Consider the following 25,874-nt stretch of genomic DNA (forward strand, 5'->3'; position numbering starts at 1 on the left):
ACTCCATCACACCACAGACTGACCGACTCCATCACACCGCAGACTGACCGACTCCATCACGCTGCAGACTGACCGACTCCATCACACCGCAGACTGACCGACTCCATCACGCTGCAGACTGACCGACTCCATCACGCTGCAGACTGACCGACTCCATCACACCGCAGACTGACCGACTCCATCACGCTGCAGACTGACCGACTCCATCACGCCGCAGACTGACCGACTCCATCACACCGCAGACTGACCGACTCCATCACACCGCAGACTGACCGACTCCATCACGCCGCAGACTGACCGACTCCATCACGCCGCAGACTGACCGACTCCATCACGCTGCAGACTGACCGACTCCATCACACCGCATTGCTGCAGTCATGTTCATACTTTTCAGTTGGCCAGCATTTCTAAAAATCCTTTTTTTTTTGTATTGGTCTTGGGTAATATTCTAATTTTCTGAGATACTGAATTTGGGATTTTCATTAGTTGTCCGTTATAATCATCAAAATGAAAAGAAATAAACATTTGAAATATATCAGTCTGTGTGTAATGAATGAATATAATATACAAGTTGCACTTTTTTAATGGAATTACTGAATTAAATCAACTTTTTCATGATATTCTAATTATATGACCAGCACCTTTATAATGTTCACACAGGCATCTGAGATCACAATATGCATAGATAAACATATACAATATACAATTCAAAAAATAATGAACTAACCATCAGTTATCAAAAATTAAATAAATTGATTAGCTTGAGGAAAGACCATTTAAATCTGTTTTTCATACAACGGGGGAAAAAACATTTATAAATATGTATGTATATTTATACTGGGCAGCCTGTGATGCAAACAGCTAGTGTTTCAACATGCAGCTGTACACCGGAAACCTGGGCAAGCGAATAGTCCTCGAAATGATGAATGACCAATTTGTTTTACTGCTTATGCTCTTGGCACAGAGCTCCTGCAGAAAAAATAAGAATGGTAGGACCAGTCCGAAAGAACAAGCCAGAGCCGCCAAGTGCTCTGACCAATCCAAGAGACAGGGCTCGTTCTCATCTCTGTTCGCCGACACAGAGACACACGCCATCGTGTCCTACTGTCCGAAGATCCAACAGTGAGTGAACGAGAAGACAGGAAACCAGAGAAGATCTCATGTTACAACAGGACCAACAGTGGAGTGGACAATCTGGACAAGGTATTTGCTACTTTGTATTTTTTTTTATTGCTGATAATAACAACAATTATTATTGGAATTAAAATTAAAAAAAGTATTTTATACAATTATATATGCCTGTCTATAAAATAGTATATTGTAATATGTAATAATCACTTTGTAAATAAACACATTGTTAATAACTGCTATTCTAAGCTAAATGGCAGGTAAAGTGAATTGAACCGTCACTAGATGACAGCAGTAATACTAAATGTGTGTGTATGCTTGTGTGTGATATCCAGATTGTTGTAACACACACCTGTGGGAGGAAGACGGCTCGCTGGCCCATGCTGGTCCCTCCCATGATAAATAAACATCTGTGTATTTGGCAAATATTGCATTTATTTCACTTCAGCTGTGGTAAAGTATGCAAACACCACGTGAGCGGTCACTGCGGGAAGCAGAAAGTGTCTGACTTCACGTGTCCGTTTGCAGCTCCTCCTCGCCAGCACTCGCAACTCTCCCCGATCCCGTACATCCAGCCGAAGCCGATGTACAACACACTCTTCTAAACAATGATTAGTTAGTCATGTGACAATCACCTGATTACGCAATGTAGAGTAGTCACAAGAGAGAAGAAATTGTTAGATAAATATAGAGGAAAGAAAATAAAAAAATAAACCCAACATAATATGTAAAAATAATAATATATATATATAAACAATGCACTAAAGTGTAACAAATCAGAGTCAAAAATGTATTTCAAAACAGATTTTACAAGAACAATATTATATATATATATATATAATACATGTACAACAAAATATACAAATCAGAATCAACAATATATTCCCAATTTCAAAACTTGAATTTCACACACATATTATTTATATTAGAAATAATTATTATACATACTAAACCAACATTAATCATTGAATATCACATTTCTAAAACGAATACTAACACACATGCTGCATTATTTAACTGTGAAGTCTGAGTCTCTTCCTCCTGTATATGAATCACATTTACACATTAATCACACAGTTATTCTCCTCATAGACAGCAGTGAGACTCTTCTGTGGATCTCCTGATGGTTTCTGCTCCTCATGATGATTTCTCACTATGATATAACACATCTATCAGAGTTTGGTGATCGATCTTCATCAGGGATGTTTGGTGATTGATCTTCATCTCTGTAAAGTGGAACAGAAGAGAAAACAATCATTGTTCAGAGGAACAAAGTGCAAATTAGTCGCTATATTTCTAATATTTTTGAGCACAAATAAGTTACATTGAATTCCTGTAATCAGATTAATTACCAACTTTACATGATCTTGCATAGATATTTGTGTTTTAAATATACCGTAATAGATTTAAAACCTGAATAATGTTTGTGTGTGTGTGTCGGTGCGACTCCTATTGAGTCTCTGTAAAGGAGAAACTAATGAGTGTACGGCGTATGGAATAAACCACAGGGAGCAAATACTAATGTTACTTTGAGTTAAACACACACCTTTAGTTAAAGCCGCTTGTCCTCTAGTTTAAACATGTCTGTCGGCTCTTAGTAAATCACTGAGAGTAAAGTAAGTGTAGAGGAGTGTGACGTGTGGCTCGTCCCAGTAAAAACACACTGGAGACAGAGACATTTCTCCTGTGAGCTGAAGCTGGACCTGCACTGAGTTTAGCAGGAGTGCAGCGCTTTCCTACAATCTGACCAAGTCTGTTTTCACACTGAAATGATTCACTTCTACTGACACAGTTCATAAAGCAGGTGTTGATGTGTAAAGCTGTGACCGTGAGCTTCTGTTCTCTTTCCTCCTGTGTGTTCGACAGTTCAATAACTTCACATTGTGTTCTCACACAAACCCTTTGTTGCAATAAAGCTTAATGATAATTTCCTTTCACGAATGTTTGAAAGGTCTGTTCACATATCAGAGGAAAATGAAGATGTCTTTAATATCTCAGAGTGATGTTTCCTCACCTCAGGACACAGTTTGAGTCTCGTAGCTCGTCTCTGAGCCGCTGCTTTGAGTCTCCTATCTTATTGAGACTCAGATCAAGCTCTTTTAAAAACTGCAGTGCTTTTGAGTCAGTCAAAGACTGAGTTAGAGAAGAAACATCTGTGATGCCACAGCGATATAGACTAGAAAGACACAAACAGAGGAAGAGAGATTATCTTACAAACAAATCATGAATGTGAAGAATTTTACACAGATATAATGTGAACTCAGACTCACTGTGAGATATTGAGAATAAAGTGATTTAGTTTAAGAATAACAATAGTTCACATCTATGATGATCATCTTATTGAAGAGCTACAGCAGCATTTAGTGTCCAATAGTCTGTTCTGAAACCCAGTCACACTAGTTCTGTGCGCTGGAAGACACGGTTTCTTCTCTTTCATTTTAACTATTTATTTGACGTCGCTCTTCTTTATTCTCTGTTGAAAAGGCAGATTTCTGCATGTACACAATCAGTACATTGTATCAAATGCTGGAAATTAAACCATTACTATCTAGATAAAAACACATAAAATGTGAGCAATAGGGAAACTCCAGAAAGTGCACTGCTGTAAACAATGAAACATAAGCCCTGCTGTCTTCAGATAAATAAACTTCAGTCACACTGTAATTGCTGTACAGTATAATGACACTAACTGTAGTTTCTCCAGCTTGAGTTGTGGGTTCATCAGTAGATCACTGAGGTTTTTCACTCCAGAGTCTCCTAGTTTATTCCCGCTCAGGTCCAGTTCTCTCAGGTGTGACGGGTTTGAGTTCAGAGCTGAAGTCACATCAGAACAACCTTCATCTGTCATATCACACCAGCTTAAACTACATTAGCAGAGAGAGAAGAAAATAAGACAGGAGAAAAGAAAACTGTTTATTCTGTAACGTCACATCATCTTCATCAGCAAATAAAGCAGACAGAGGAAGAGATCTTCATCTTTATTTCACCAGATCTCAAAATACTACGGTGAAAATGTGTGCAGAAATATAATGTGAACTCAGACTCACTGAGAGATATTGAGAATAAAGTGTTTTAGTTTAAGGAGAGACACGGCAGGCAAAAACATCGGGTTTTCCACTGGTCAATTTTGAGATTTTGGGATATTTGTCTTCAATAACATGTCTTCTTTCAGACTTGTGCTGGAAAAAAGTCAGAAATACACATTTATGTCTTTATTTTACTGCACTTTGTCTGTTTGCGTGTGTAGATTTCTCATAAATTCAACAAAAGTTGGTGTTATAAATCATCCGCTGCTCCGCGATCTCTGTCTGCTCCTGTCATCACACACACACCGTTAGAAAGCTCTCTCTCTCCTGTACAATGCTGTCGGGTCCAAATATGGTCATTTCCTGTTTATCAGCAACCAATCGTGAAAGTAAAAGGGGGATTTAACTCTAAATGCGCAATCTCATTGGCTGATGCAATCTTTAAAGGGGCGGTATAATGCCCTTTTCACAAGATGTAAAATAAGTCTCTGATGTCCCCAGAGTGTGTGTGTGAAGTTTTAGCTCAAATACCCCACAGATATTTTTATATAGCATGTTAAAGTTGTCACTTTTTGAAGTTGAGCAGAAATACGTAGTTTAGCGTCTGTTCCTTTAATGCAAATGAGCTGCACAGGGGGCGGAGCTTCAACAGCTTGTGTCCTTTTACCTCACACACGCACGCACGCACGCACGCACGCACGCACGCACGCACACACGCACGCACGCACACACACACACACACACACACTGGAAATTTCTAAAACTTTTAGTTCATGTTCAACCCGGAGTCAGACGATGGAGAGACTCAAGAAGAAGTGACAACATGTAGAAGCAACAGGACATTTCTGAATGGTTAGTTGATGAGTTTATGCAGATAATTATTTTTTAAATATATGCAAATTAGCACATATTTAATTAGACAATGCCTAATTTGCATATTTAAACATTAAATTACAGAAAACTTGTAATACATTTTTTTCTCATCTTAATGTAGGCAATCAACTGGGAAAGTTTCATGGTGATATCTGCTAGTTACACATTTTACCCTATTCACCTGTAGTGTCTCGCCTTAAACTGTTGAAGTGATTTTAAGCATTTTGATTCTTGTATGTGAATGTGACTGACCTCAATATCTCCAGTTTACAGTGTGGATCCTTCAGTACGGCACATAAGTGCTTCACTCCTGAGTCTCCTAGTGTATTCCAGCTCAGGTTCAGATCTCTCAGGTGTGACGGGTTTGATCTCAGAGCTGAAGTCAGGATGAGACTCTGTTTCTCTGTAATTCTGCATCCATACAGACTGAAGACAGAGAAATAACAATAGTTCACATCTATGATGATCATCTTATTGAAGAGCTACAGCAGCATTTAGTGTCCAATAGTCTGTTCTGAAACCCAGTCACACTAGTTCTGTGCGCTGGAAGACACGGTTTCTTCTCTTCCATTTTAACTATTTATTTGACGTCTCTCTTCTTTATTCTCTGTTGAAAAGGCAGATTTCTGCATGTACACAATCAGTACATTGTATCAAATGCTGGAAATTAAACCATTACTATCTAGATAAAAACACATAAAATGTGAGCAATAGGGAAACCCCAGAAAGTGCACTGCTGTAAACAATGAAACATAAGCCCTGCTGTCTTCAGATAAATAAACTTCAGTCACACTGTAATTGCTGTACAGTATAATGACACTAACTGTAGTTTCTCCAGCTTGAGTTGTGGGTTCATCAGTAGATCACTGAGGTTTTTCACTCCAGAGTCTCCTAGTTTATTCCCGATCAGGTCCAGTTCTCTCAGGTGTGACGGGTTTGAGTTCAAAGCTGAAGTCAGGATGAGACTCTGTTTCTCTGTAATACTGCATCTATACAGACTGAAGACAGAAAGAGAAAAGAAAATGAATCAGATTTATGATGATCAACTAGCGTGTTTAGCTTCACCCAGCAGACTTTTGCTGACAAATAAACAGGGATATCCAGATGCAGGTAACACAGAGAAAGACTACACACTGCTCATTTAAATATACTACTTTATGTTCGTTTACACATTCATTTCATATCATTTTTAAAGGGTCATGAATTTTTTGAGATGTGAACAGATATGTACAGGCTGCACATCACTGAAAATAATAAAAGCACTTATAAGTTTGACCAAATAAGTGGAAATGGGTTAGTTTTGTGTTTTTCTGAGCAATACACATAAAAACAGCCCTAATAATATTCACAAATACACACATTTCTATAAATCAGTTTTTATGAATGAATGTTTTGCTGTAACTGTTGCTCTGGTCTTCGTCAACAACACGCGCTTGCGCCCCCTGCTGGTGAGGACGACTAACAGCAGATGGAGATTATGCTCGGTAATCTACTGCTTTTCCTGCAGTTCCTGGATGTCAATGTTGAATTTACTGTCGAATTTGAACCACTGAATTTGTGGAAGCGAATTTGTAAAGCGAAATAAAATGGACCGAATATTGCCTGTTGAAAATTATAGGTTGTATTTTTAAACAGTTTGAATATTTTGGAAGTGAAATATGAAAGGTGAATTTGGGTTATTGAATTTGTATTGTCCAGGAGTAATTAGCTGGTGAAGTGGATTCACTTATTGTAGAGTTAATGAAAGTTATCATGAGCATGGTAATGTTTTAAGCAGATGTCTTAACAAATGTCAGTAGACCGGGAAGATTTTAAAACGAGCCGTTCATTCATAAATACGCAAGATCCAGGGGTGATAGTAGAAACAAATCCTGAGCCTGAACTTTTTTCCCTGGGAGGTAAGCGGCCCCTAAGCCGAGATATATGATCAACATAATTGTCAAGCGGGATCCAGGGGTGTGCTCCCCTGGGAGAACATTTAGATAAATGGTCCCTTAAATGATTTTGATATTAAAATAATTTTTTACAAATATTTTTAATTAGGGATGCACCGATACCACTTTTTGCAGAACGAGTCCGATACTTTCCTTTTTGGTTCTCGCCGATACCGTAACCGATCCCTGCATTTTCACTACATTTGTCATTTTTAAATGTATTAGTAGATAAACCAAAATAATATAAATCATATCAGTTGGCTTAATTTGTTCATCAAATATATATTTCTTTCAGTTATTTTCAATCTTAATTAAGCCTGCTAAAATGCATTGTATGAGCTTCTGTTACTTTCACTCTTCATTCTATTGCTCTATCATATTTTATCTTTCATTTAATAGCACAGCACATATTTAGAGCAGCTCCAGAAGGGCTCAGTGCTGAGGATTGGGTCAGTGGTACACATTTAGACACCAGTGAAATACCAATTATTTCATCCAATGTTGATACTACAACAAAAACTACCAGCCTAATTAATGTGAATTAAAAACATCATTAAAGACAAGTAAGCAGTCAGCAACAAAATACGAACAAATAATCGAATTTCAAATAAATACAATAGAACAAAGACAGGCTACAAATGAATTAAACAGTGTTTTTAGAGTTGTTCGGGTAGATCTAACAGGTAGCCTACAGACATTTTAATAAAGTAATCAAATGTGAAAAAAATTGCATATTTATTACTGTATAAATGATATACAGATGTATATTTTTGTAAAGTTGAAAGGGTAGCCTAGTTAGTCAAGAGCAGCGAGTAATTTATTTGACCTTTGTTTATTAACATTAAAACACAGCAGCAGGTTTATTAAACAGCGGACCCCATTTAAACATGGCTACGTTCACTTGAGATAACCGACTTTGTTTACTAGGATACTCACCAAGACGGGCGTTTTTACATAATTTTGAGTGAATTCGTCCGTGCAAGTGCAAGACGTGAAAGACAATTTAATTCAGTATTTGAGCGCTGAGACACTGGTTTGCGCGGCGCGTGCTTTTGATGTTTGCGTTCATGGAACCAAACGTCCAGTAATAATGTAGGGAACCACTCGTTATACATAAATCAGGTAATACATAAATCAGTAATTTTTTACTTTACTTAAGTTACATATTTAGTTTTCATCCATATAACACGCGCTGAGTGTCGGCAATCAAGAGCATTTAACAGAATTGTGCGCGCCGGTTCTCTCTCTCTCTCTCTCTCTCTCTCTCTCTCTCTCTCTCTCTCTCTCTCTCTCTCTCTCTCTCTCTCTCTCTCTCTCGTCAGTTAACGTTAATAATAATCTACATGGCTCGTTGTGATGTCTGTGGGATGAGCTCGACCCTCTCGCGCGTCTGTTCCGCTGCGCGCTTAATCCACTGCACGGTTTTCTCTTGTCAGCTCGCGTATGGCGTTATATGTGAGCGAGTAATTGTAAGTTTTGAGCACAGAGAACTATATTTTGCAAGCACATTGCATTATATTTTGAACAGAAATTAACAATTTGCTCACAAAAACATCGTTTGAGCAAAGAAAAAACGATTCCGTGCTCAATGAATGTATTTGCTATTATCCATATTAACGTGCAATAATAACCCTCGCACGCAGTTTACTCAGGAGCTCTCTCTCAAACTTATTCTCTGCGCTCCTGTCAAGTCCCTCTCTCTCTCTCAACCCCTCTCTCTCTCTCTCTCTCTCTCTCTCTCTCTCAACCTCTCTCTCTCTCTCTCAACCTCTTAATTCTGTGCGCGCTCAACTCTTCACACACACACACGCGCGCTCAACTCTTCACACACACACGCGCGCTCAACTCTTCACACACACGCGCGCTCAACTCTTCACACACACGCGCGCTCATTATGCAATTGTAATTGCAGTGTAAAAACATTCTCCTCTGTATTAAGATTTTGACTTTTAATGACTTAATGACTTTTGTTAATTTCATTTTACTGATAAAAGCCATACGCCTTACTGTGAAAATAAATAAATGTAGACATAAAAACATATATACATAAATAAATGTGGAAATAAATAAAAGTGGAAATAAATAAATGTATAAATAAAAAAATGTGTGGAAAAATACAATTATACATAAATAAGGAAATAAAAGTATAAATACTCATTTATTTGTACTTTTTTTTTACATTTCTGTGTATATTTATTTGTATTTATTTATGTATTTTTGCTTTTTTACATTTCTTCGTATATTTATTTATGTATGTATTTATTTTTAATTAAGTCAGCTTTGGCATTCCATACTAGAGAAGACATCTATCCATAAAATTCCTTTTTCGTCTTTGTGCTGCGTGGTGATTGGAGACCAACAGCCAATCACAATTGACCTTTAATTTTCCGATTGGTTGATTTTGTGGCACACTTGTAACGCTGCTGTATGTTGAGCGCGCGTGTGTGTGAAGAGTTGAGCGCGTGTGTGTGTGAAGGGTTGAGCGCGTGTGTGTGTGAAGGGTTGAGCGCGCGTGTGTGTGTGTGAAGAGTTGAGCGCGCGTGTGTGTGTGAAGAGTTGAGCGCGTGTGTGTGTGAAGGGTTGAGCGCGCGTGTGTGTGAAGAGTTGAGCGCGCGTGTGTGTGAAGAGTTGAGCGCGCGTGTGTGTGTGAAGAGTTGAGCGCGCGTGTGTGTGTGAAGAGTTGAGCGCGCGTGTGTGTGTGAAGAGTTGAGCGCGCGTGTGTGTGTGAAGAGTTGAGCGCGTGTGTGTGTGAAGGGTTGAGCGCGTGTGTGTGTGAAGGGTTGAGCGCGCGTGTGTGTGTGTGAAGAGTTGAGCGCGCGTGTGTGTGTGAAGAGTTGAGCGCGCGTGTGTGTGTGAGGAGTTGAGCGCGCGTGTGTGTGTGAAGAGTTGAGCGCGCGTGTGTGAAGAGTTGAGCGCGTGTGTGTGTGTGAAGGGTTGAGCGCGCGTGTGTGTGAAGAGTTGATCGCGCGTGTGTGTGAAGAGTTGATCGCGCGTGTGTGTGTGTGAAGAGTTGAGCGCGCGTGTGTGTGAATTGTCAGATCACGCGAACCTGATTTATTTTAATTTTTTTTGCAGACACGTCTGTACGCCGGAAATCCGGCGTGACGCCGGAGCGAGAGAGCCTAAGTCCCGCCCCTCCGCTTCCGGCTCATGGGACCTTATTTCGGAAAAAATATGTATGGAAGTCAATGGCGAGAGATAACTTATCTTTTTATTCCGTCTGAACTGTCCCCTGAACTACACATATGATGTTTGTCAATTTAAAAGGTAAATATGAAAGTCAAGAAAGTCGCAGTTTGTCATAAAACAGAAGAGTAACGTTTAGTTGTATGTGAAAATCGCTCGATGAACTACATCTCTCGTCTCGCACTATGTAGCCTACGTCACAAGATCCGTTGCTCGTATGTGTGTATTCTGGCTCAAAACACGAGTCAGGCATGACGGCGTAACGTTAGGATTATAATGTAAGACTATAGAAAAAATGACAGACGTTAGCTTCAGTAAAGTTAGCTTCATTCATTGAGAGAAAAGGTATGACGTCGCATGTGCGCCTTCTGGGTTTGTAGTCTTTGTAATTACGTATTTTCACAGTCTTATACCTCAACAGTTTTACATCAAACTGCGACTTTCTTGACTTTAAAATGTATCTTTTAAATTGACAAACATCATATGTGTAATTCAGGGCACAATTCAAACGAGATCAAAATATTTGTTGTCTCTCGCCATTGACTACCATACAATATTTTTCCGAAATAAGGTCCCATGGTGGTCGACCGGAAGGGGAGGGACTTAGGCTCTCTATCAGGCCTGAAGATCGCTGTGAAATGCAGACCGGAAGTCAAAAGACAACGAGCGCAGCGCTGGAAAGGGGCTATACAGTATATGGTCTATATAATGAAGGTTGTGAAATAATTGGCTAATATTAACTCTACTTTTGGTGCTGTAATGATATTGCACATCACCGCGATAAAGTCCTCATCTGAGCTGCTTCAGCGGACTAACAACACTCAATGTCAATGTCACCATGTTTTAGATGACCAATCAAGTCAAAGTAGACGAGCTTTATGTTCACAGAAGCTGCGAGTCGAGCGCGAATTCCAGCGCCGCTTCACGACCCGCTTCAGTTAACGGCCATAAAGTGTGAGATATGATGTAAGCAGCGAAACTAAACCGCTGTTTTACGATAGAAGTTATGACCAACAGACAGAAATAATCAGTTTGCAAAGACTATCAATCAAAGCTCAGCTTTGGGAAGGGAAGATACACAGGTGAAGATAAGGAGACTGAGAGAAGAAGAAAGAGAGAATGTGATGAAGATGAGAGAGGAAGAGCAGGTATTGCATACTGTGCCCACGGTGAGATTATCATTATTACAATGGATTCATATTTAACACAGATATTATGTTCTTCGCTATTACAGCGGAAACTATAAACTCAGTTTAACAGCACAAGCACCTATTAAATATATTTCCATAACAGTATTATTGCATAAATATATATTTGTATACCTCGAATGTGTTTGAATACTTCACCAGTATCAGCACTGGGACTGTCCACTGTATTACTCCACTTGTCTGTGTAACTTGCATCATTAAGCCAGAAGGGGGCGACACGTGACTGTCTTTATGAGTGAGCAACTGAACCATTAATTGAACCGATTAGTCCAAAAACATTGATTAATTCAGGAAAGAAACAAGTTGCTGAAACTGATCTTTGATGCTCACACATATTGCTCATATGCCTCTGGACACAGAAGGATTGCATTTGATTGAAATGTAACATCTTTGCAAAATAATCATTGAATCATTTCTCATTCCTGTTTGGAATAAGTGATTGTGTTTTGTCCACAATAAGCATAACAACTATGCATTAAATTGTGTAGTGTGGATCATTCATTGCAACATTTAACCTAAAAAAAGCGCTATATAAATGTAACGAATTATTATTATGAGTATTAATCTGATTCTCAGGTTTAAAGGGCACCTATTATGACATTTAAAATGTTCCTAATGTTGTTGTGGGAGTCCCCAACAACAGTTCTACATGCATGCAATGACAAAAAACACTTTTGTTTTCGTATAATATGCATTTATTTGTACCTGATTTGCTCACCGACTCCCAAATGAATCGTTCAACGACTCGTTTTTCAAACCCCTCCTTTGCGCGACGCTAATCTGCGTTGATTGGTCAGATGACCCAGCAGTGTTTTCAGAGATAATACTTATTTTTAACACGGAGTGCAATGATGCTTTTATCAATTAAATTGTATTATAATAATGATTATAGTCCACTGCTTTATAGTTTGTAGTAAAAAACGAAAAATAAGATAAAGAATTTAATGTTATGTTAGCGAGCATAGCCCAGAGTTCATATTGTAAAAGCACAATCAGTCTTTGTTTGCGTTAGCCCGATGCATAAACATAACGTTTTTACAAAACAAAAAATGCAGTTACGTTACTACGAGGTATTATTCTATTCTATAGACAACTCCGAAAACAACGACAAACACTTCACATATCTCAATACAATTGTCATTGAAGACCTAGAAGCTAAACGGTGCTTACACAACAAACAAAATAATTATTAAGCATGCTACATAAAATATAAAAGCAACAATTATTAATAACACTTACAGGTTGTGATACGGAGGAGGAAGCTGATGCAAATACACTTGGAACTGAACCTTCCTTCAATATCAGCGGCTCGCGAATCCAAGTTTGATATTGCATTTAAAAAGCAATCGTCTTCAAAATGACGCGAACAAAGGCTCGGACTACAGATGGTACTCAACCAGAATGAGACTTTTACCGCCGCCGTTCCCGCGGCGGTAAAATTGCGGGGGTGTATTTGCTGCCTTTGACCGCTAAGTGGCGCTACAATCGCAGACTTTGAAAAGTGTCAGTTTATTCTCTCTATTGCGTAATCTGCCGCCGCGCCGCGGCTCATTGAGAGTGTTTGAAATGTGGTAAAACAGATCAATTCAAGTTAAACATGTAGTTAAATGAATTCATATAATCACAAGACTGAAATTAAATGTAGGCCTAATACATTTAATAAATAATGAAAACATTTCAACAAAACATTGCAATAGAAAAATATTAGACTACATCAATGAAGGCTTTGCAAGAGCAAGGACTTCAGCGGACCGATGATAGCGCAGTGGATAACGCAACAGTACGAGCATCACGGAGTTTCAAGCAATGCGAGATCGAATCTCACTAGCTTTTGCTGACACCGTTAAATGTTTTACCATTCTTGATGCTTAGGTAGGCCTAACTGTTTATTGAAGTCAAGCGTTTTGTTTAATTATCAATGGCACATTACAAATTTGCTAGATTCCAGTAGAGCCGCTGCACAGACGACAAAACTGATGAAGGAAGATTATCAGCCGATCGCGTCAGAAAATGAAAATGATGAAGCTATCTTTAATCTGCTAAATTATTGTTTTGTGAATCATCCACGAAATTGAGATGACTGACAATTGATTCCCGCCATAGCAAAGGAAGAAATTTTTAAAAACAGATCCTGGACATTTCAAGGTTTAAATAAAGTGTCGGGGGCAGTTTATTTATTTAAAACAGGGTTGCATCGAGTTAGAGTTTATTAAGTAAGAAACAGAATCTTATTCTTGCGACATTTTAAATCTGTATTGCCAAAGAAATTGCAGCTAAATAAACAATTAAAACAGTAGGCTAGTCTACAAAACGAAAATAACACGCGCTGAGTGTCGGCAATCAAGAGCATTTAACAGAATTGTGCGCGCCGGTTCTCTCTCTCTCTCTCTCTCTCTCTCTCTCTCTCTCTCTCTCTCTCTCTCTCTCTCTCTCTCTCTCTCTCTCTCGTCAGTTAACGTTAATAATAATCTACATGGCTCGTTGTGATGTCTGTGGGATGAGCTCGACCCTCTCGCGCGTCTGTTCCGCTGCGCGCTTAATCCACTGCACGGTTTTCTCTTGTCAGCTCGCGTATGGCGTTATATGTGAGCGAGTAATTGTAAGTTTTGAGCACAGAGAACTATATTTTGCAAGCACATTGCATTATATTTTGAACAGAAATTAACAATTTGCTCACAAAAACATCGTTTGAGCAAAGAAAAAACGATTCCGTGCTCAATGAATGTATTTGCTATTATCCATATTAACGTGCAATAATAACCCTCGCACGCAGTTTACTCAGGAGCTCTCTCTCAAACTTATTCTCTGCGCTCCTGTCAAGTCCCTCTCTCTCTCTCAACCCCTCTCTCTCTCTCTCTCTCTCTCTCTCTCTCAACCTCTCTCTCTCTCTCTCAACCTCTTAATTCTGTGCGCGCTCAACTCTTCACACACACACACGCGCGCTCAACTCTTCACACACACACGCGCGCTCAACTCTTCACACACACGCGCGCTCAACTCTTCACACACACGCGCGCTCATTATGCAATTGTAATTGCAGTGTAAAAACATTCTCCTCTGTATTAAGATTTTGACTTTTAATGACTTAATGACTTTTGTTAATTTCATTTTACTGATAAAAGCCATACGCCTTACTGTGAAAATAAATAAATGTAGACATAAAAACATATATACATAAATAAATGTGGAAATAAATAAAAGTGGAAATAAATAAATGTATAAATAAAAAAATGTGTGGAAAAATACAATTATACATAAATAAGGAAATAAAAGTATAAATACTCATTTATTTGTACTTTTTTTTTACATTTCTGTGTATATTTATTTGTATTTATTTATGTATTTTTGCTTTTTTACATTTCTTCGTATATTTATTTATGTATGTATTTATTTTTAATTAAGTCAGCTTTGGCATTCCATACTAGAGAAGACATCTATCCATAAAATTCCTTTTTCGTCTTTGTGCTGCGTGGTGATTGGAGACCAACAGCCAATCACAATTGACCTTTAATTTTCCGATTGGTTGATTTTGTGGCACACTTGTAACGCTGCTGTATGTTGAGCGCGCGTGTGTGTGAAGAGTTGAGCGCGTGTGTGTGTGAAGGGTTGAGCGCGTGTGTGTGTGAAGGGTTGAGCGCGCGTGTGTGTGTGTGAAGAGTTGAGCGCGCGTGTGTGTGTGAAGAGTTGAGCGCGTGTGTGTGTGAAGGGTTGAGCGCGCGTGTGTGTGAAGAGTTGAGCGCGCGTGTGTGTGAAGAGTTGAGCGCGCGTGTGTGTGTGAAGAGTTGAGCGCGCGTGTGTGTGTGAAGAGTTGAGCGCGCGTGTGTGTGTGAAGAGTTGAGCGCGCGTGTGTGTGTGAAGAGTTGAGCGCGTGTGTGTGTGAAGGGTTGAGCGCGTGTGTGTGTGAAGGGTTGAGCGCGCGTGTGTGTGTGTGAAGAGTTGAGCGCGCGTGTGTGTGTGAAGAGTTGAGCGCGCGTGTGTGTGTGAGGAGTTGAGCGCGCGTGTGTGTGTGAAGAGTTGAGCGCGCGTGTGTGAAGAGTTGAGCGCGTGTGTGTGTGTGAAGGGTTGAGCGCGCGTGTGTGTGAAGAGTTGATCGCGCGTGTGTGTGAAGAGTTGATCGCGCGTGTGTGTGTGTGAAGAGTTGAGCGCGCGTGTGTGTGAATTGTCAGATCACGCGAACCTGATTTATTTTAATTTTTTTTGCAGACACGTCTGTACGCCGGAAATCCGGCGTGACGCCGGAGCGAGAGAGCCTAAGTCCCGCCCCTCCGCTTCCGGCTCATGGGACCTTATTTCGGAAAAAATATGTATGGAAGTCAATGGCGAGAGATAACTTATCTTTTTATTCCGTCTGAACTGTCCCCTGAACTACACATATGATGTTTGTCAATTTAAAAGGTAAATATGAAAGTCAAGAAAGTCGCAGTTTGTCATAAAACAGAAGAGTAACGTTTAGTTGTATGTGAAAATCGCTCGATGAACTACATCTCTCGTCTCGCACTATGTAGCCTACGTCACAAGATCCGTTGCTCGTATGTGTGTATTCTGGCTCAAAACACGAGTCAGGCATGACGGCGTAACGTTAGGATTATAATGTAAGACTATAGAAAAAATGACAGACGTTAGCTTCAGTAAAGTTAGCTTCATTCATTGAGAGAAAAGGTATGACGTCGCATGTGCGCCTTCTGGGTTTGTAGTCTTTGTAATTACGTATTTTCACAGTCTTATACCTCAACAGTTTTACATCAAACTGCGACTTTCTTGACTTTAAAATGTATCTTTTAAATTGACAAACATCATATGTGTAATTCAGGGCACAATTCAAACGAGATCAAAATATTTGTTGTCTCTCGCCATTGACTACCATACAATATTTTTCCGAAATAAGGTCCCATGGTGGTCGACCGGAAGGGGAGGGACTTAGGCTCTCTATCAGGCCTGAAGATCGCTGTGAAATGCAGACCGGAAGTCAAAAGACAACGAGCGCAGCGCTGGAAAGGGGCTATACAGTATATGGTCTATATAATGAAGGTTGTGAAATAATTGGCTAATATTAACTCTACTTTTGGTGCTGTAATGATATTGCACATCACCGCGATAAAGTCCTCATCTGAGCTGCTTCAGCGGACTAACAACACTCAATGTCAATGTCACCATGTTTTAGATGACCAATCAAGTCAAAGTAGACGAGCTTTATGTTCACAGAAGCTGCGAGTCGAGCGCGAATTCCAGCGCCGCTTCACGACCCGCTTCAGTTAACGGCCATAAAGTGTGAGATATGATGTAAGCAGCGAAACTAAACCGCTGTTTTACGATAGAAGTTATGACCAACAGACAGAAATAATCAGTTTGCAAAGACTATCAATCAAAGCTCAGCTTTGGGAAGGGAAGATACACAGGTGAAGATAAGGAGACTGAGAGAAGAAGAAAGAGAGAATGTGATGAAGATGAGAGAGGAAGAGCAGGTATTGCATACTGTGCCCACGGTGAGATTATCATTATTACAATGGATTCATATTTAACACAGATATTATGTTCTTCGCTATTACAGCGGAAACTATAAACTCAGTTTAACAGCACAAGCACCTATTAAATATATTTCCATAACAGTATTATTGCATAAATATATATTTGTATACCTCGAATGTGTTTGAATACTTCACCAGTATCAGCACTGGGACTGTCCACTGTATTACTCCACTTGTCTGTGTAACTTGCATCATTAAGCCAGAAGGGGGCGACACGTGACTGTCTTTATGAGTGAGCAACTGAACCATTAATTGAACCGATTAGTCCAAAAACATTGATTAATTCAGGAAAGAAACAAGTTGCTGAAACTGATCTTTGATGCTCACACATATTGCTCATATGCCTCTGGACACAGAAGGATTGCATTTGATTGAAATGTAACATCTTTGCAAAATAATCATTGAATCATTTCTCATTCCTGTTTGGAATAAGTGATTGTGTTTTGTCCACAATAAGCATAACAACTATGCATTAAATTGTGTAGTGTGGATCATTCATTGCAACATTTAACCTAAAAAAAGCGCTATATAAATGTAACGAATTATTATTATGAGTATTAATCTGATTCTCAGGTTTAAAGGGCACCTATTATGACATTTAAAATGTTCCTAATGTTGTTGTGGGAGTCCCCAACAACAGTTCTACATGCATGCAATGACAAAAAACACTTTTGTTTTCGTATAATATGCATTTATTTGTACCTGATTTGCTCACCGACTCCCAAATGAATCGTTCAACGACTCGTTTTTCAAACCCCTCCTTTGCGCGACGCTAATCTGCGTTGATTGGTCAGATGACCCAGCAGTGTTTTCAGAGATAATACTTATTTTTAACACGGAGTGCAATGATGCTTTTATCAATTAAATTGTATTATAATAATGATTATAGTCCACTGCTTTATAGTTTGTAGTAAAAAACGAAAAATAAGATAAAGAATTTAATGTTATGTTAGCGAGCATAGCCCAGAGTTCATATTGTAAAAGCACAATCAGTCTTTGTTTGCGTTAGCCCGATGCATAAACATAACGTTTTTACAAAACAAAAAATGCAGTTACGTTACTACGAGGTATTATTCTATTCTATAGACAACTCCGAAAACAACGACAAACACTTCACATATCTCAATACAATTGCCATTGAAGACCTAGAAGCTAAACGGTGCTTACACAACAAACAAAATAATTATTAAGCATGCTACATAAAATATAAAAGCAACAATTATTAATAACACTTACAGGTTGTGATACGGAGGAGGAAGCTGATGCAAATACACTTGGAACTGAACCTTCCTTCAATATCAGCGGCTCGCGAATCCAAGTTTGATATTGCATTTAAAAAGCAATCGTCTTCAAAATGACGCGAACAAAGGCTCGGACTACAGATGGTACTCAACCAGAATGAGACTTTTACCGCCGCCGTTCCCGCGGCGGTAAAATTGCGGGGGTGTATTTGCTGCCTTTGACCGCTAAGTGGCGCTACAATCGCAGACTTTGAAAAGTGTCAGTTTATTCTCTCTATTGCGTAATCTGCCGCCGCGCCGCGGCTCATTGAGAGTGTTTGAAATGTGGTAAAACAGATCAATTCAAGTTAAACATGTAGTTAAATGAATTCATATAATCACAAGACTGAAATTAAATGTAGGCCTAATACATTTAATAAATAATGAAAACATTTCAACAAAACATTGCAATAGAAAAATATTAGACTACATCAATGAAGGCTTTGCAAGAGCAAGGACTTCAGCGGACCGATGATAGCGCAGTGGATAACGCAACAGTACGAGCATCACGGAGTTTCAAGCAATGCGAGATCGAATCTCACTAGCTTTTGCTGACACCGTTAAATGTTTTACCATTCTTGATGCTTAGGTAGGCCTAACTGTTTATTGAAGTCAAGCGTTTTGTTTAATTATCAATGGCACATTACAAATTTGCTAGATTCCAGTAGAGCCGCTGCACAGACGACAAAACTGATGAAGGAAGATTATCAGCCGATCGCGTCAGAAAATGAAAATGATGAAGCTATCTTTAATCTGCTAAATTATTGTTTTGTGAATCATCCACGAAATTGAGATGACTGACAATTGATTCCCGCCATAGCAAAGGAAGAAATTTTTAAAAACAGATCCTGGACATTTCAAGGTTTAAATAAAGTGTCGGGGGCAGTTTATTTATTTAAAACAGGGTTGCATCGAGTTAGAGTTTATTAAGTAAGAAACAGAATCTTATTCTTGCGACATTTTAAATCTGTATTGCCAAAGAAATTGCAGCTAAATAAACAATTAAAACAGTAGGCTAGTCTACAAAACGAAAATAGTTCAAAGCTACATAAATTAAGATTTCCTTTGCTTCTCTCGCGCTGGATCTCTTTTATTTTAGTTTATTTAGTCTCCCTGCACTGCGCGCGCCGGGGTCTCTCTCGACATTAAACAAGATTTCAGGGTAAAACCCCATTATACAGCTGATAATAGGCTACTGATGTCGCTGTGTGTCATCCATACAAATCACGAAAAAAAATGTTTTAACAAATGATTGAGTCTTGCTTCAAACAGAATGCCTGGTTGAATTCACCGTACAATAAAACGAGGTGGATCGCGAATAAAAGCGCTCTGTATCTGCTGCTCACTTGCATTCGTTTAGTTGGCAAGAACGCGTTTCGTCGATAGTTCATGTTTAGATAGCCTAATGCCAGATTGTTGACACACACACTACTCAAACGTGTTAAAATTCTACAAAACCAGTTGAAACAAATGGATTGAACACTTCAACTGAAAGTGTGTGTGAAACCTCTTTAAATACAATACATAAAACTACAATATTTATAATTTAAGGGCCTACATTTGGACACATCGAGAGATTTATCTTTAAAAGTAGCCTATTTTGCCTGGTCATCAGGCTCACTCTGCATATGAACAGAACATTAACACCTCCTGAACCCCCAACCCCCCACAGGCGATCTGAGTCTGAGACCGACTTAAAACAAAGAGAAGTCGGAATTCACACTAGACATTAGCATTAGGCTAGTAAAGTGTTGATAATGAAATAATTAAATTATTTAGGCTATGTAGGCTAATATTTCTGTCATAAAAGTTTATTAATAAACATTTTATTATTTCAATAATTGAAGAAATAAAACACTACCTCGGTTTGGGCCAGCTTTTTCCAAGCAAACCTAAATACAAACGCATGTTCATTTGTTGTCATGAATTCAATGTTCAACTCAATGTTAAATTCCACGGGGATCTTTGGATTACAACCAGGGTGCGCGATTTGTGAATTAGCTATTATTATTTTTTTATATATAAATCTCGAACCACAGTGCTTGCTGCTGCTAAACTAAATAACATTTATATAATAATTATGAACTTAAATGAAACAATATCGCAACATTTCGACAAATAAATTATCTGATCTATTTTTACAATTTAATTCAGGGTGATTTAGCCTAGAGACTACATTTAATTATAGCGAGATTTTCACCCTTGTCCGTTCATCATTGGGAAGCGCTCACATAATAGTTTGAGTAGATCCTCTGCACCTCTCGGTTTCATGGATTACCTAATCAGATAACATTTATTAAATATTTAAACATTTAAAGGCTTTAGACATAGCCAATTTCTAATCGTGACTGAGCGGAGGAAAGTGGCTTTCGGTTCATTTTTGTGACGCGCAGTTCCCAGAGACGACAGATACACTTTTGAATAAAAGTTTGAATATGAATAAAAGTTTACAGTTTTGAACGATGTAGGCTACTCTACTCTGATCTGTATGACTAAAAAACTACGGAGTAGCCTAAAGGGCCTAAGTTATTTTAGCTGTCTGTTATGAGAAAAATAAATCCAAATGAACGCGCAGCCGCGTCTGCCGAACACTAATTCAACATTCCAGAATAAAACCCGACTTTAGAACAATGGATAGCACCACTCGGCGTGGTGTGCCAACATACTTAATTAAAAACTTCAATATTTCATTCAAAATAATCTCAAAATGCTTTGTGACATTTTGAAATCCGTGCATGCATTAAGGCACTGGAACCATGAACTGAAACTGGTTCTGATTTTATTGTTTGTCGTTTAAACGTGCCTGTTGCATATCTTTACATATTTTAAATGGTCTATTGGTGAAGTTATTTATAGCATTGATTACTGTGGAGGGAGGATTCAAATAATTCAGCAGAAGCAGGGATGTTTAGACTAGAAGGAAATCCCCGTCCCCCTGGCAAATCGCACCTTGCTTAAAAAAACATGTTTTACAAACTCTTTATAGGAACCCAAAAAAAAAGGCAATGTATAAAAAAATGTTTTGTTTGTTTGATTGTCTGCATTAATAACAGGCTATGACATGCACTAATAGTCTAAAATAAAATGTCCAATAGTCTATGTTTGTTCGGGATTCGAACCTGTGTCATCCAAATGATCGATACGCAAGTTCTACCACTCGGCCATGAATTTACTTATTTAGAAATGCCCGGTTTATCCAATCTGTTCCAGAGAAGCGCTCATCATTCGTCTTATTCCTCAATAGAGTAGTAAACAAATAATCAGCTTCTTTGCACCTAATTTATTTTTGTTCGTTATTTTTGTTATTATTATTATTTTATCACGCTGCTCCCAACGGGCAATAAGCTTATGTCGCCCACCGACGTCTATAGCCTATAGGCTTCAATATGAAATAAAGGCTATAGCCTATTGTTCTCGTCTCTATTTTTAAATTATGATTCTATTTTTCTGTCCTAAACAATGTTCTACAGTAGCCTATTTCATCTGTCAATTGACATTAACCCCGCTTACATTTCAAAATACGGCAATAGCTGCTGTTTTGCACAATGTCCCTCTGCGCCACCTGGCGGTCATTTCGCGAATGACTTTGAAATGCGACTGGATTATTTTTACCGCGGTAGTTTTGCCGCGGTGCCTGTCGCGGCGGTAATAGGCATTCTGGTTGAGTACCATCTGTATACTTCTGTGGTATAGTGAATTGTAGCCACTTAGTCTTCAAATGCTCCTCCTTGGGCAGATGAAAAAAGTTTGCTTTTGAGAACTTCAGAACACAGCGTCTCGTCGCCATGATATTTCCCTGCTGGCCTTGGAGGCAATAAGTGGGCGTATCGTATTCAAATAACTTGACAAGTTGACGTCATCTAGTCAGAGAAAAAGCTTCGGTCTTCAAACGATTCATACAAATGACTCAGAGTCGACTCTCACTTTTGAAAGACAATAACTTTATATACGGTGCACTTTCATATTTCAAACTTTGCAGGATGTTTTTGTTCACTTAGATCTATGTTACACACTACATGAAAGGTACATTTCAAAATTCCATAATAGGTGCCCTTTAAGAATCTGTTTTCTGCTTGACTAATAATGTATGCTTCTGCCCACTGACATGCTTTTAAAGCTAATGATATCCATTTTTTGTCCTTCAAACACCTTAAATTGCACATGTGTAGATCAGGAAAATAAAAAATGTCCCCCGAACCCCCACAGCAACAGCAATTTTGGGACCTCAGTCTTTATAAAGTCCTGCGTACGGCCCTGCCTTCATGTTGCCATTGTCTTCTGTCTGGCTTTGTTCCCTGTGACTGCTGTTGGTGACCTTCATGTTTCTCAGTCAAGTCTTTGTTTTTTTTAGTTTTGTTCACGTTTATTTGAATACAAACAAAGCTTTTCAAAGCTTCAAATCAATTAAACCAATTTCGTGGCAAAATGATTCACTGTTCTGAAGTCAGTAAAAGTCCTGGCAGAAAACAAAGCCTAAGGATGAAGTGTGATGACACTGGTGAGTTTTGCAAGGGACTTTTACTGACTTTTCTCAACTCACCGAAGTGACGTCAACGTCCGGTCTAGCAGTAGCATAACCCATCAGGCAGGTGTTATTTTAATAAACTTATGATGTACATTGGAAAGTTTGTGAGTATGGAACCTATTTGCACTAATATAGAAGTTTGGTAATATTATGGACATTATTAGTAGGGCTGGGTATCGATTCAGATGTTCTGATTCGATTCGATTTCGATTCAATTTCGATTCCAGATTCGACTCAATTAATATAGATTTAAAACAAATCCTATATTTATTTATTTTTAAACGGTGAACATAAGTTTACGAGTGGTTAATTAATAAAAAGAAATAGAGCCACAAACCTGTACATTAAACTCTTTTTTTTATTTTAGTTACTCTTGGGTACATTAAAACCCAACTTCAAATGCATACAATGAATAGACAGGATTTTGATGCAAGATGAAAAATGTATGCTAAAAATTAGACAAGTCAGAACAGTCGCATGCCTTGATCAATCAGGATCAGGTTATTTTATGTTTAAGAGAAAACTAACATAAAATCTCACAGCATTAGCTGTAACATGGGGGCTGCAAGCCTAGAACACTGTAGAAAAAGTAATACTGGCTTTTGATGATAGGTATAAATAAATATGGGAAAAAAAAAAATCGATTTTTGGCCTTTGAGAATCGATTTTGAATCGACCACATTTTAAAAATCGATTAATCGAAAAATCTATTTTTTTGCCCAGCCCTAATTATTAGTGGGGTAAATTACGAGATACATATTTGGAGCCGTTAGCGCCTGCACTAAGCCATTCTGCGGATTTCTCTAAATAAGCTATAACTTTAATATTTACAATATTTCACAAACACTTGTTTAATCTCAGTAAATCTGCATGATTCATGGGTTCACAGAGATCATCACCCCCTCAGCGGTGAACCATTGACATTTTGAAATGTGTTGAAACAGTTATAACGTAACAAAGCCTCGATAACTGAAATCATGTGACTTTGCCAGTTTGATACACACTCCGACCCACTGATTTGAAACCAAAGATTTGTAAAGGTTTCGTAGCTTCATGAAGCGTGTTTCTAAAGCGCTCATCACTAGCGTTCAGTCAACTTGCCTTCAGTGGATCTTATTACAGGCAGACACTGATCACAGACTTTTAAAATGCACTTGTTAAATTATTACAAGTTACATTATATACTGCACCAAAATTTGACATTTAAAATTTTGTGAAATACAAACATTGATTGAAAGCAGTTATGAGCATTTCTGATTCTGATGTTACAAAAACATTGTTCTGCCTTTACAGTTACTGAAATAAATATTGACCCATGATCAAACTGTCTGTCTTAACCAAATATTTAAAGCTTGATATCACGTTTTAATTGTGTTTTTAATTTGCTGTTTAATTTTATTACTTTAAATTGTTGTGGCTCTTTGTGACGCTGAGGAAAAACTGCTCTGACTCAAACAAGTGAGGAAATATGATCATCAGCTAACATTACAACTAAAAGTAAAGTAATATTATAAATAAATGAGCAATACTCACGTCAGTGTGTTGAGTCGACAGTGTTTATCCTGCAGTAGAGCAGCGATCTGATTCACTCGTGTGTCTCCTAGTTCATGTTTACTCAGAGTCAGCTTTCTCTGGAGTAACGGGTTTATACCCACAACTCTATCCACATACTGACAGGCTTCCTCTGCAGCAGGACTCACAAACCTGCAGAAGAGTCAATTCAGTTCTCAACTCAATGTCTGTTGCACTACAAAAAAGATTGATACGATATATGTATTTTTATTTTTATTTGAACATTTAAATACACAAATAAACATAAATTTGAAGGAAACTAGAGCGACACTCAGTCCTAAAGCAAACTCATCACTTGGTCGCCTCCAGTTGGTACAAAATGCAGCTGCAAGGCTGCTGACCGGGAACAAAGAAATATGATCATGTCACCCCAATTTTAGCGTCCCTTCATCGGCTCCCGATTCATTTTAGAATTCAGTTTAAAATCGTGTTGTTTGTTTTTAAAGCTCTTAATGATCAAGCTCCATTTTATCTGACAGATGTTCTTACTCTTCTGTCATCTTCCAGATTAAGATCTGCAGACCAGGCTCTATTATCTATCCCCCGCTCCCGTTTAAAAACTAAGGGAGACAGAGCTTTCTCAGTTGCCGCCCCCGTCTATGGAATACCTTCCATTTACATTTTTAAATCAAAACTTAAAACGTATCTCTATTCCCTGGCGTTTTGATACTTAATATCCTTGTTTCACTGTTTGTTTTGTTTGGTTTTACGTTTCTGTGCTTTTATTTATTTATTTTTCATTACTATGTTCAGCACTTTGGATAGCTCTGCTATATTTAAATGTGCTTTATATATATATAATTTACTTACTTGCATAAGAACAGAAACGTCTCACAGAGCAGAAGGGCAAAAGCTCACTAGATCATGGTTTTCAGTATGAATACAGAGTGTGAAATTAAGAGAAATTAATTCTGGCTTTAAAACAGGAGAAGTGAGAAACGTCAGCACAGAGAACACTGGCTGTGAAACTGCATGTTTGTGAACATCTGGAGACTCATAGACCTGCTGTAGAGATGCAGTGAATCTGGGATTGATGCAAAACTATTGTATTCAGAAAACTATTTCACTAAAAGATTATCTAGAATTTTGATTTTATTTTATTTTTATTTATTTAATTTTATTTAATAGGGACACGTGTGAACAATAAACATGTACCACACTACAACATTTATAGCCAAGGCTAATTTGCAATGTCCGTCCCTAGAAGGGCTTTTCACATACATACATACAAAAATACATTTACAGTAACATTACCTAATTCTGACATTACATAAAGAATGTGCATTTGAGCGCAAACTAACAGTGATTACACACTTGATCTCTTTTTAAAATACGCTTAAGTTCATTTTTAAAAGCCCCCAGATCTGAGACCTGTTTCAGCTCGGTAGACGAGGAGTTCCAGAGTTTAGCACCCTGGACAGTAAAGGCTGACTGTCCGAAGGTCTTTTTTCTAACGGGCACTTTCACATTTCCATCGTGTGATGGAGCCCACTGATCGAAGTGGGACTATGTGACGTCTGAGAACATCAGGGGCTTGATTGTGCAAACATTTATACATTAATTTTAAGTTACAAAATTTAATAAAATTTTCAAAGTTAAAAAAGTTCAACCTCTGCA

General features: G+C 38.4%; 2 protein-coding genes across 2 annotated transcripts in view; both read right to left on the bottom strand.

Annotated features, from left to right (window-relative positions):
- Window positions 1-2,002: 2,002 nt before the first annotated feature.
- LOC306998325 (ribonuclease inhibitor-like) lies at window positions 2,003-22,481 on the bottom strand (the record flags this gene model as incomplete). The annotated part of the gene is made up of 6 exons (XM_079612290.1): window positions 2,003-2,354; window positions 3,143-3,304; window positions 3,819-3,992; window positions 5,280-5,453; window positions 5,852-6,025; window positions 22,411-22,481. The coding sequence occupies 6 exons, from the start codon at window positions 22,479-22,481 to the stop codon at window positions 2,282-2,284; spliced, it is 828 nt and encodes a 275-aa protein (XP_079468416.1). The 3' UTR covers window positions 2,003-2,281.
- The window catches only part of LOC306998007 (NLR family CARD domain-containing protein 3-like), a 48,315-nt gene continuing 43,919 nt past the window's right edge, over window positions 21,479-25,874 (bottom strand). The window contains 1 exon segment of the mRNA XM_079611711.1: window positions 21,479-24,389. Within this exon segment, the coding sequence (XP_079467837.1) occupies window positions 24,215-24,389 (175 nt within the window). The 3' untranslated portion in view covers window positions 21,479-24,214.

Source organism: Phoxinus phoxinus, assembly GCF_949152265.1.
Source record: "Phoxinus phoxinus genome assembly, chromosome: 5".
NCBI lineage: Eukaryota > Metazoa > Chordata > Actinopteri > Cypriniformes > Leuciscidae > Phoxinus > Phoxinus phoxinus.